The sequence below is a fragment of the Primulina tabacum genome, chromosome 13 (genome assembly GCF_025594145.1).
Source record: "Primulina tabacum isolate GXHZ01 chromosome 13, ASM2559414v2, whole genome shotgun sequence".
Classification (NCBI taxonomy): domain Eukaryota; kingdom Viridiplantae; phylum Streptophyta; class Magnoliopsida; order Lamiales; family Gesneriaceae; genus Primulina; species Primulina tabacum.
The window spans coordinates 13,297,598-13,307,951 of record NC_134562.1 but is presented as its reverse complement, the minus strand read 5'-3'; the positions used below and the strand labels follow the sequence as shown (position 1 = coordinate 13,307,951).

The window sequence follows — 10,354 nt, the reverse complement described above, 5'->3', positions numbered from 1 at the left end:
TGAGTCAATAGTTAACACATATGCTAAATATCCTTGGCACCTTTTCTATAGTAATTTACAAGCCTTCATACAAGAGATTATCCGAAGAGGTAAGGATATACCTGCACTTGTTACTGTGAATGGTTCAGCTCCTACTGGTGCAAACTCGATCATCTTCATGCCACAGTCAATAGTAACTCTGTACTTCGAGAGCCAATCCATTCCCAGTATCACAGCAAAATCAGTCATGTTCAGAACTATTAAATTGGCTTACATCTGATGGCCTTGGACATTTATTGGACACCCTCGCACAATCTGATCTGTCTGTAATTCTTGCCCGAAAGGTAAGGCTATGGCGAGTTGTGTCTCTGTTGTACTTGCTATAATGCCTAGTCTCCTTACAAACGATTCCGAAATAAAGGAATGTGTGGCTCCTGAATCTAGTAAAACAATAGCAGTGATACGAGAAATCAAGAACATACCAGTGATCATCGATGTATCCGCATCCACTTCTTCTTTGGTCATGCAGAAAAGGCGTCCCTGTACTTTCTCAGAACTTCCTGGACAATTTCTAGAGAGATGTCCTGGCTTTTTGCAACGATAACAAACATTGGAACCTCGCATACATTCGCCGCCATGAAGTTTGCCACATTTAGGAAAAGGTGGTCTGTCTTGTTCCTTACGTGGAGGGGGACCCTTACCACGGGGTTCCTCTGGTCGAGTACCTTTACTATCAGTCTTTTTTGCCTTGTCCTGTTGCTTGGCTCCTTTGAATGTACTGCTGCCTTCTTTGTTGCTTGTCTCTGTCAATGTCTTGTTTGTCCTGTTCTGCCATAAGTGCTCTTTCCACTATCTCCCCATTTGTAACAACTTTCGACATTCGTACATCTCGTTTAATTTTAGAGCGAAGTCCCTGCATGAAGTTTTCGCCCTTGCTTGTGTCATCATGTGCAATATATAGTACATATTGGACTCCAGCCTCTAATTTTTGTATGTATTCCGTCATTGACAAAGTTCCTTGCTTTAGATTAAGGAAATCGCTGGATTTTTTAGCTCGTACATCTTTACTGAAATACTTGTTGTAAAACACGATTTTGAAAGTTTCCCATGTCAATGGTATCGAAGGTAATGCCACCCTTGCACTCTCCCACCATATTTTTGCATGCTTTGTTAATAAAAAGATGGCACAAGTTATTTTGTTTGCATCTTCCATATGAAGGTAGGAGAAGATGGACTCCAATGACTTAATCCATTCTTCTGCTACTGCTGGATCAGTGCTCCCCGTAAATTCAGGAGGATTCAAACGTCGAAAACGATCATACACATCCGTCTGAACAGGCACATGCCTGGGTAGCATGGCTTGTACCTGTTCTTGCTCATGTGTTGTCCGCTGCATTTCAAGTAATTGATGTATCTGTTCCCCATGTACTTTTGCTTGTTGTTGTAGAAGTTGAGCAAAATAATCTATAGGTCGTGACGCACTGCCCTCAGCTTTGACTGTAGGGGCCTTGCCCTTAGATGACTCTCCTTTCTATACCTTACGTTTAGGTGGCATCGTCTTTTATCTTAACCTACATATAGGTCACGTAGAAGCTCATAACTTAACATAAACTATGGGATATTAAGACACTTACTTGCCGAGTTACGTAGAAGCTCATAACTTAACATAAACTATGGGATATTAAGACACTTACTTGCCGAGTTCCCCAGGTATGGATGAAGTGTAGTGTCTTCCCTGTCGAAGAACCGTCGGCTCTGATACCACTCTAAAATGTCACACCCTTACTCTATACTTGACATGATTACTATAATTAAAATAGGATTTGAATGTTATATCTATATTATGAAACGATTCAAACAAGGGGCATCAATTTGACGGTTTATAAAAATTTTGGCATGATGTCCCTACATTTGTAAACACCAATAACTCAAGCAACCACAACAATACGTACATATAATCATATTCTTATAAACAATCATACTCAGTATCATTATACACATATACATAACATTGTAAAATTTGTTTCAAACCCTGACATTTCATTCACTATAATACATATGAAGAAGCTATACAATAAGACGTCCAGGTTCTTGTCGAGGTAAGGCACGTCACAAGCATCCATTGGCGAACCGGCATCCTATGTATATTCGTTACCTGATCCTGTAATACATGAGCTACGTGAGTTTATAAAACTCAATAAGTTGGCACTTATACGTATCAATATGGGTAGAAGGAACATACATATCAAGTCGTGATCAACAATGAATCTTTAAACCATGTCATACTATAGCATATATTCATGTTCATTTTTGTAGTTGAGCCTCATTAGTTGGCCTGTACTACTGTGCTTGCTTTATTATATAGCTACTACTGTATTGGATGTCAGGGAGCAATCTTTGGCAACCCCACGCCCCATGAATATATATTGGCCAATAGGTTTGGTGGACTTAAAACCATCCATGATGTCAACAAGCTCTATATCATGTAAAAATCAGTCCTTTTCCTTTCATGTTCATGTTCATAACATATCACCCATAATCAATATTCATGATTTCTTACATATTTAATACCTAACAATGGAATATGGTGCTATGTTTTCATCAATAAGATACTAACAATGTACATATAGCAATAATCAATGAAAAATATTTGAAATCATAATATTACTCATGTATTACTTCAAGAACATGCCAACTTACAATCCAAGCGTAAGAACAATAGTTTGAGACGATGTTTCTCGCTTCTATGCTGTCAAACATATCAAATAATTCAATTACTATGTCTATTCTAGGTAAAGTTTGCTCCTCTACATTTATAATAAATAAAAGAGATGAAAACTTACACCCTTATGAAGTTCTTGTGACGGAGAACTAAGTTCCTACTTCAAAATGATGAAAGGAATGAAGAAGGGAGCTTTTGAGGAAGATTTATTGAAGTTCTCTCGAGTTCCTTGCTGTTAAGGAGTTGAGAAATGGTGGAAATGGCTTGGGAAAATCGATACTTGTCTTTTCTTATGCAAGGCGGCGCTCGGGCGGTCATTTTCTACCGCCCGGGCGCGGAATTTTCTGTAAAAATACTGGACTTGAATTGCACCGGTGCTCGGGCGGTAAAATCTTACCGCTCGGGCGCCACATGTTCTGCCTCTGTGCTCTCCTTCATCAAAGATTGCTCCAGAAACGGCTTTTTCGTTCATAATCTGAAAACGTGGTAAACATGAAAGTTGTAGCTCTATGTCTTGACTTGAATCTCCAATTCGTTTCATGTCATTTGGAGGTCCGAGTAAAAAGTTATGCCTATTCTCCTAACATGCGTCAGTGAGAGAATGACGGTATACACGACACACTTCAGGGCACTTTTGGCTTGTCTTCCACAATGATTTGGACCAAACCCAAAACATGAAAGTTGTATCATTATATCTTAGCTTTCTAATGGTTATGGTCTCACACAATATGGATGAATATTCAAATGAATATGCTAAAACTCGTAAGAACTACCATATTTTCATCTCATTTCCCACCAACTTCATTACACTACTTCTACCTACACATCTTACCATCACTATTTAGACATATATTCATTCTCAATACACCATGAACAATATAAAAATCATGTTCAATCTCAATATTGATACCTCAATCATCACGTGAAATCTAATGAGCTAAATAACTACATAATAAACGACATAAACACATTATTATCATTTGTACGAGTAACCGGGCATTACATGTTTGGACCAGAATACTTGAACAGTTGGGAGAGCAAATCAGCATCTCATGTCATGTGTCTAGGGAATTCACTGTCCAGATACCAGATTGATTATTTTTCTGATGTTCATGTTACCTGTAATCACGCGTAGTGAATGATTTTGGTACCCATATCTATTTGGGTCAAAAACTGATCAGTCCTTTAAGAACCCAGACTTGGATCAGTCTAACTGACTTACCAGTTGCTGTGTTGCAGATGGTTTTCCCCGGCTTGTGTGTGCTCTATGTGTTGTGTGCAGATGAATCAATATGATTTTTATCCTTTTTCAACTGGTTGTTCATCTGATGTCTTTTATGAAAGGCTTACTGTTACAGTAATTGGAATAGCCACTCTTAGAGTTTTGATTTTTATAGCTAAACCGTTTTGGTGACCAACTATGCGAATCATTTGAACTAGTAGAGCTATATCTAATTCCATACTTCTTAGTCTTGTTCTTGTTTTCAATCGGTTGCTCAACTGGTTTACTTGGTTCTGAGGGTTTATGTACCATAGTTGATTTTAGAAAGTGAATATATTTCCCTTTCTACGTATTCAACTTTGGCATTGTATCACTTGTAGAAGAGTTATCTTGGCTATTAAAGCCTAAACCAATTTTATCAGTAACTGATTTCTACAAATCTTGCATTTCAGTCAACGTGACTGATGACTTATTTCAAGCTTGAATCAGATAGTTTGTATTGAGTTTTCAAGTTTTAATTGCTGAATCAAGGATTGGTTCTTATTCACTTCAGTTTTCTGCTTAGCAATCTCCTTTTTCAGACTCAAAAATTCAACTGATTCATCAGTTTCAGTTTTGTTGTCTTGGGGATCAATTTGCTTTGCATTGGCCTTCTCAAATGAGAGAGTGAAGGATAGTGTGTTAGCACCTTCAAAGATGCTTCAAGCATTAAATTCTCCAATGAGCTGCAATATCTCGTGTTCTAAGAATGTTAACACCGATGAATTAAATCGAGTTTGGTTTTAAGACCAAGCGGAAAATACTCGAAATAATCCTTCGTGAAGAAAGTTGTTATATTTGAAAACGATTTAACTTATGTAAATTGAATAACTGAAAAGGGGTAGATCAGTTTTTGCATTCATCAGTTCAGTTATGGTGACAACTGAACTGACGGATACTCTTGTTGATCCAAACAGTTTGAAAACAACAGTTAATCAGTTAAATACACAAGATATGTTTATGGATATTCGGAGACTTCAACTGCTCCTACTTCACCCCTTCTACCACCTCGGGTAGGATTCACTATAATACTTTGATTTATACAACTACTTGTACAAACCACCCAACTTAAGACTTACCCACTGCCTAACTGAACTCCTAGCCTAGACTGAAGGCACCACCTTCCAGCAAACACTTCTTTAACGTCTATGTGTCAAAAACTACATACACAAGTTTATCGTCTTTGTGCAAGATTGTATTTGGGTGGTGGTGAGAGTGTTTGTGTGTGTGAGAACTTAACAAGGATGTTCTCACACATTGAGGGAAATAAGCTTCTAAACTAATCTGATACGACTGTGAAGAGTTCTCTTTGGGCTGATTGCTTCTGAAAGCAGATGTGTAATATGCGTGCCCTTTCACACTCTCTGGAATATTGTTGTTGGTCTCTCACCTTCTTGAGTCTTCACTGATCTTCATCTTCCATTTATAGGCGCGAAGTTGGATCGTATAGTGAGACTCATTTATTGTATTCGTTGCATTTTGAATTCGTTCCTTGGACTTTGTGTCTCGACTTTTCGACTGCCCCTCTGAAAGATTTTGTCTTTAATGCTCTGATGCAACGTTCATTATTGTCCTTTGACTGGACAAATGCTTTTTACCTTTTTGCATAGCTGGAATCCACTAGAAAGAGCTTGTCTTGATCTACAACTAAAAGATTATGACTGATGCTCTAAACTAGTTAGTTGAACTGATCTTCAGTTGGACTGGTGAAATCAGTTGGCTCCTCAATGGAACTGATTTCACTCTCGTTCAATTGGACTGGTCAGCTAGGCTTTTCATCAGTTGAACACTCCTTCGGCTGGCCAGGCTTCTGAGGTTCTCCTGCTGAACCACCTATCAACTGGACAATCAGCTGAACTGCTCAATGGACGTAACAGTTAAACTGATTTAGTTTGTGCGACCAGTTGGGTCTTCAGTTGCGATGTAAAAATCTCGTAACTGATCCTAGCTTCAACACACTAAGGTAGATTATTAGTAACACAAAGTGACAAGTTTTGTTAACATCAAAATTAAGATTGTGAACTTTGAAAAGTTCCAACAGAGAACAAACTTGTGATACTCATTTACCATGTCGTGGACTGTTGAAATAAGTTCTTCCCGTGTAAAATAAATTGGACTGAAATCAAATACCTATTCACGGTTTGACTCCAGTTCTATGTCATCTGCCATTAAACACTTTGCATCATCTTCATCATTGGAGCTGCTCAAGTTCTCAGAATCTGATTCGTCACTATCAGTTTCAGCCCATTTGGATTTGCTTTCTTCAGCCATTAGGACTTCATGCTTCTTTTTGAATGATCTTTTATCATTCATGTGTCTTCTTGAAACGTCCTGCCCTTTTTATTGCTTTAAAAGTACTAGAAATTTTTTTTTTCCACTAAAATAAAACATCAACCCACTAGCATTTTAAAAATCAAGTGCAACAGTCATCAAATAAAATCGTCGCATGTTTACCAAACCTAAAAAGAAATAATTTGGAAAGAATAGCACATACTAAACCTCTCAAAAATGTCTCAAATGCATAAATAAATAATCTTAAAAATCTTTAATCAAAAAGCATGAGTCAAAAGTCATAATGCGGAATAATAAAAGCGCTGGTCCTCGGGTTGTGTGCGCCTTCAGTCCAGTCAAATCACCCGTCAAGTCCTCTCTCAAACTCACATGCATCCATCACACCTATTGAGTCTAAAGACTCAACACACCATCATCTTTATAGCAAGTAATACGTAATACAGTCAACATATAACAGTGAAAAATATTTGTACTTAAAATATAATTTTCATGAAGATGCATAAACTTCAAACATGACCCTTTTCATAAATATTTTCATGATGCATAAACATTTTCATGACATGCATTTCACAAACCTCAACCTTTTTCCTTTTTCCTCAACATGATATGACATAAAACATTTTTCATGATCATAAACATTTTTCCTTTTCCTTTTCTTTTTCTTTTGTTGAATTCAGATCGTTAATTGTGACTTTCCTGATCATGACATGAAGGTCGATGGATCCATCTACATATAACCACAGTACTGGGCGGCGGGAGACACCAGCAACACTCTCACCGGTCAACTGGGCCCTAGCCTATCATTATTCGAATAGAAATACGATTGTCGGGGCTCCCTCTAGGGCCTTTTCCCATAAATGGGATCCCTCTGGGGCCTTTTCCCCTCACGATATTCCCATTCTTCCGTTACCACAAAACCGTTACCACATAACCGTTACCACATATTCGTAATGATTGAAACACGATCGTCGGGCTCCCACTGGGACCACAACCCTCACGACGTCGCCAACATTAACGAATTAGTCACAATCACTTCACTTCTTTCAACATTTACATTCTCATCACTTTATAAAAATCATGCATAACATAACTTTTTTTTTTTAAACCAAGTATGAAACATGTCTTTTAAATGTCTTCCTTAAATCAAAAAATCCCTTAAACATTTAAAAATCATATTTAATCATGAACATTTCATATACATTTAAAATAATCATAATATCATAAAAACAGCTATTAGGGCAATGACATGACCTTTACTAATTTCTAGGTGTAAAAAGACCGTTTTACCCCTGGACTCGACATTTTACGATTTCGACTTTTTCTTGATTTCATGACTCTAACATGTCCCAAATAATTATTTAAGCCTACAAGAATTTTCCCATAATTTTATTTTGCTTAAAACTTAGACGTTTTCATTTATCTTTAATTAATTGTTTTGACGGTGTTTTAATCTCGAAAAATACCAAACTTTAATATAAAATTCCTAAAGTCTAAATTTAGTCTTTTTATAATATTTTAGCCCTTATGGACCCCGACTCGACCCCCATGAGCCATTTTCAAATTTTTCTTATTTAAAAACCATATTTGACACCTAAACTTCGACCCCGAGCCAACTTTTGATTTTCACGAGTTACCCCCTAACTAAGTCGAGCCAAAACCTGCCCAACATCCTAAAATAACCCCCTAGACCCTTAGACCACTCAGAAACCTACCTAAACTACAAAAGCGTGCAGCCCCTATAATGCCTTAAGCTTGGCCGAGAAATTCACCTAGGAAGCACTCTACGTTATGGCGCTTGTGGCTCCAGCCAACGCCCCACCCTTGATACCCAACCCATGTGCACTTGCTTAGGACCCTAGAGACTCCTTCTAACTCGACATGACCTTATGAACCAGCCCCCTAGCCTGAAACCGAAGCCCAACACCAGCAACAGGCTTGGCCGAGGACTCCCAACAAGCATGGACTCTACGATTTTGTGCCCAGGTCCCTAGCCACCGACCCAGCCCTAGAACCAGCCTGTTGTGCACCAACCAAGGACCCTAGTGAGACACCCTATCCCAGCCCGAAGCCCCTCAGGCCGAGCCCCTCTCCCTTACGAGGCTGCTGTCACAACGTGACAGCATGAAACTTGCACCAGCTTGTTTCCTTTATTTAACAACATGTGTGGTGCGTGTGTATGACCTTAAGACATGTATAAACCTTACTTAACCATACCTAGACATCATGGCAGCTCCTTAGTATCATAAAAACATGTTTTTGAAACTTTAAATCATGACTTTTACCCATGGTTAAGCAATATTGCGAAAATAACATATGAACTTCAAGCTTTTCATGCACACATAATTTAAACAATATTATGATATGATGGATGAGAAAAAGAAGATTAAGGCGTGCCTTTGCATTTTATACGCTCGAAAATCCGTTGACGACTACGGCTTCTACTTTGCTTGTTGCCTTCGAAAAACCCTTACCAAAAATCCTTCAAAGTGCTGTGAGGTTTGTGTGTGTGTGGTTGGAAGAGTTTTTCAGAAAATAAACTAGGTGGCCGATTATTTGATGGAGTAGGATAGGGTTTTGGGATTTTTTAATATATTATATACTCTAATTAACCACTAACTAGGCTTTAGGCCTATTAAGCCTTGAAATTTAAGCCCATTAGTTTTAATTAGGACATAATTAAAATTATAACAAATTTTTTTCTTTAAATAAATATGTGAATTTATTAGCCGAGTTGCCAAAAAGTTCGTATTTTAGTTGAAAAACCAACACCGATAAAATTTACGTCCCGGCGTATAAAATCACCTCTAAACCCCCTATTTTCAAAAATACTAAAAAGCAACAACCATATTTTAAATAATTAAAAATAATTATTTAATAAAAAAAATTTCTATTTTTCAGCCCTCGGTCTCCGTTCCTCGATCGCAACTTGAATAACCTTTAAAAATACATTTTAATACAACAATGTAGAAAATATATTTTAAACATGTAAATATGCACAACATAATTAATTCATGCAACTAAAACATTTAATTAAAATACAGGAGAATTTAATAATTTATATGCATGTGGTTCGCATGGACCTTTAAATTTTCGGGGCGTTACAATCTCCCCCCCTTAAATTGAATTTCGTCCTCGAAATTCGCTTATCCTTAATATCCCAAAGTTTAGGCTTAGTTCTAATATCCCAAAAATCCACGCTTCCGCTGCGCTACTCTGATCAAACTTAAGTTCTAGAATATCCTTACGTCTCCTTGATCCCAATTAAATTTTCCTTCTAAATCCTTATTTTCAAATCGCAACTTAAAGAGACCCAAATGACTTAGTACTATACTACTATAACCTCGAATTTTAATTTTTTCTTACAATTCCCAATATTAAAAGATGGAGTGCCATACTTATCGTATATTATTTTTCTTATTTTATACCCAAAATATTCATCGACTTATCAAATTTCAACCTTAAAATCCCAAACGCATCCGCTAACGCTTAGATTTTCAAGCCTATTATCGATTCATTCTTAAAAACCCTTGATTAACATTCCTCATAACACTATATCCAAGATATCCCAAGTTTCCAAATATTTTTAAAAAGTCTAAATCCTCAAAATTCTTCTCATTTAACCCATTCAATTATCGCTTATTGCTAAACTAGTCCCCAAGTTCCTTAGAAATTCAAAATAAATTCTTAATTTCCTCAAAAATTATATTAATTGGTTTTGATTTCAAAAACCCTACGATTAACCCATATGTTCTTGGCATTCTTAATTTCCTGCTACGAGTTTCCCATAACCTAATTTCAAAAATTTTAAGCTTATTTTCCCAAAAATCAATTTCTATAACCAATCTTACCTTTCATCAAAACTTAAAATCCCAATTTATACATTTTCTTAATCCCAAAGTCGTTGCAATCCTCGAACAATTATTACTTATGTCTAATTCCCAAAAATTAATTCGACTAATAACCATGAATCATAAATATTTTCTTAGAAAATCTACGTGTCCCAAAGCATTCATAATATTCACGATGAACTTATGGCCCAAAAATTGAACGTCAATACTAAAACCCAAAATCAACATAGTCCAATTCCACCAGTGTTTTTC

At 36.9% G+C, this 10,354-nt stretch overlaps 1 protein-coding gene across 1 annotated transcript; it reads right to left on the bottom strand.

Annotated features, from left to right (window-relative positions):
* Nucleotides 1-712: 712 nt before the first annotated feature.
* Nucleotides 713-1,375, bottom strand: LOC142521867 (uncharacterized). Its single transcript, XM_075625041.1, has one exon. The coding sequence runs from the start codon at nt 1,373-1,375 to the stop codon at nt 713-715; it is 663 nt and encodes a 220-aa protein (XP_075481156.1).
* Nucleotides 1,376-10,354: the final 8,979 nt, after the last annotated feature.

Coding starts and splice junctions, on each gene's coding strand:
- LOC142521867 (XM_075625041.1), bottom strand. CDS start 1,375: ATGCAGCGGACAACACATGAGCAAGAACAGGTACAAGCCATGCTACCC.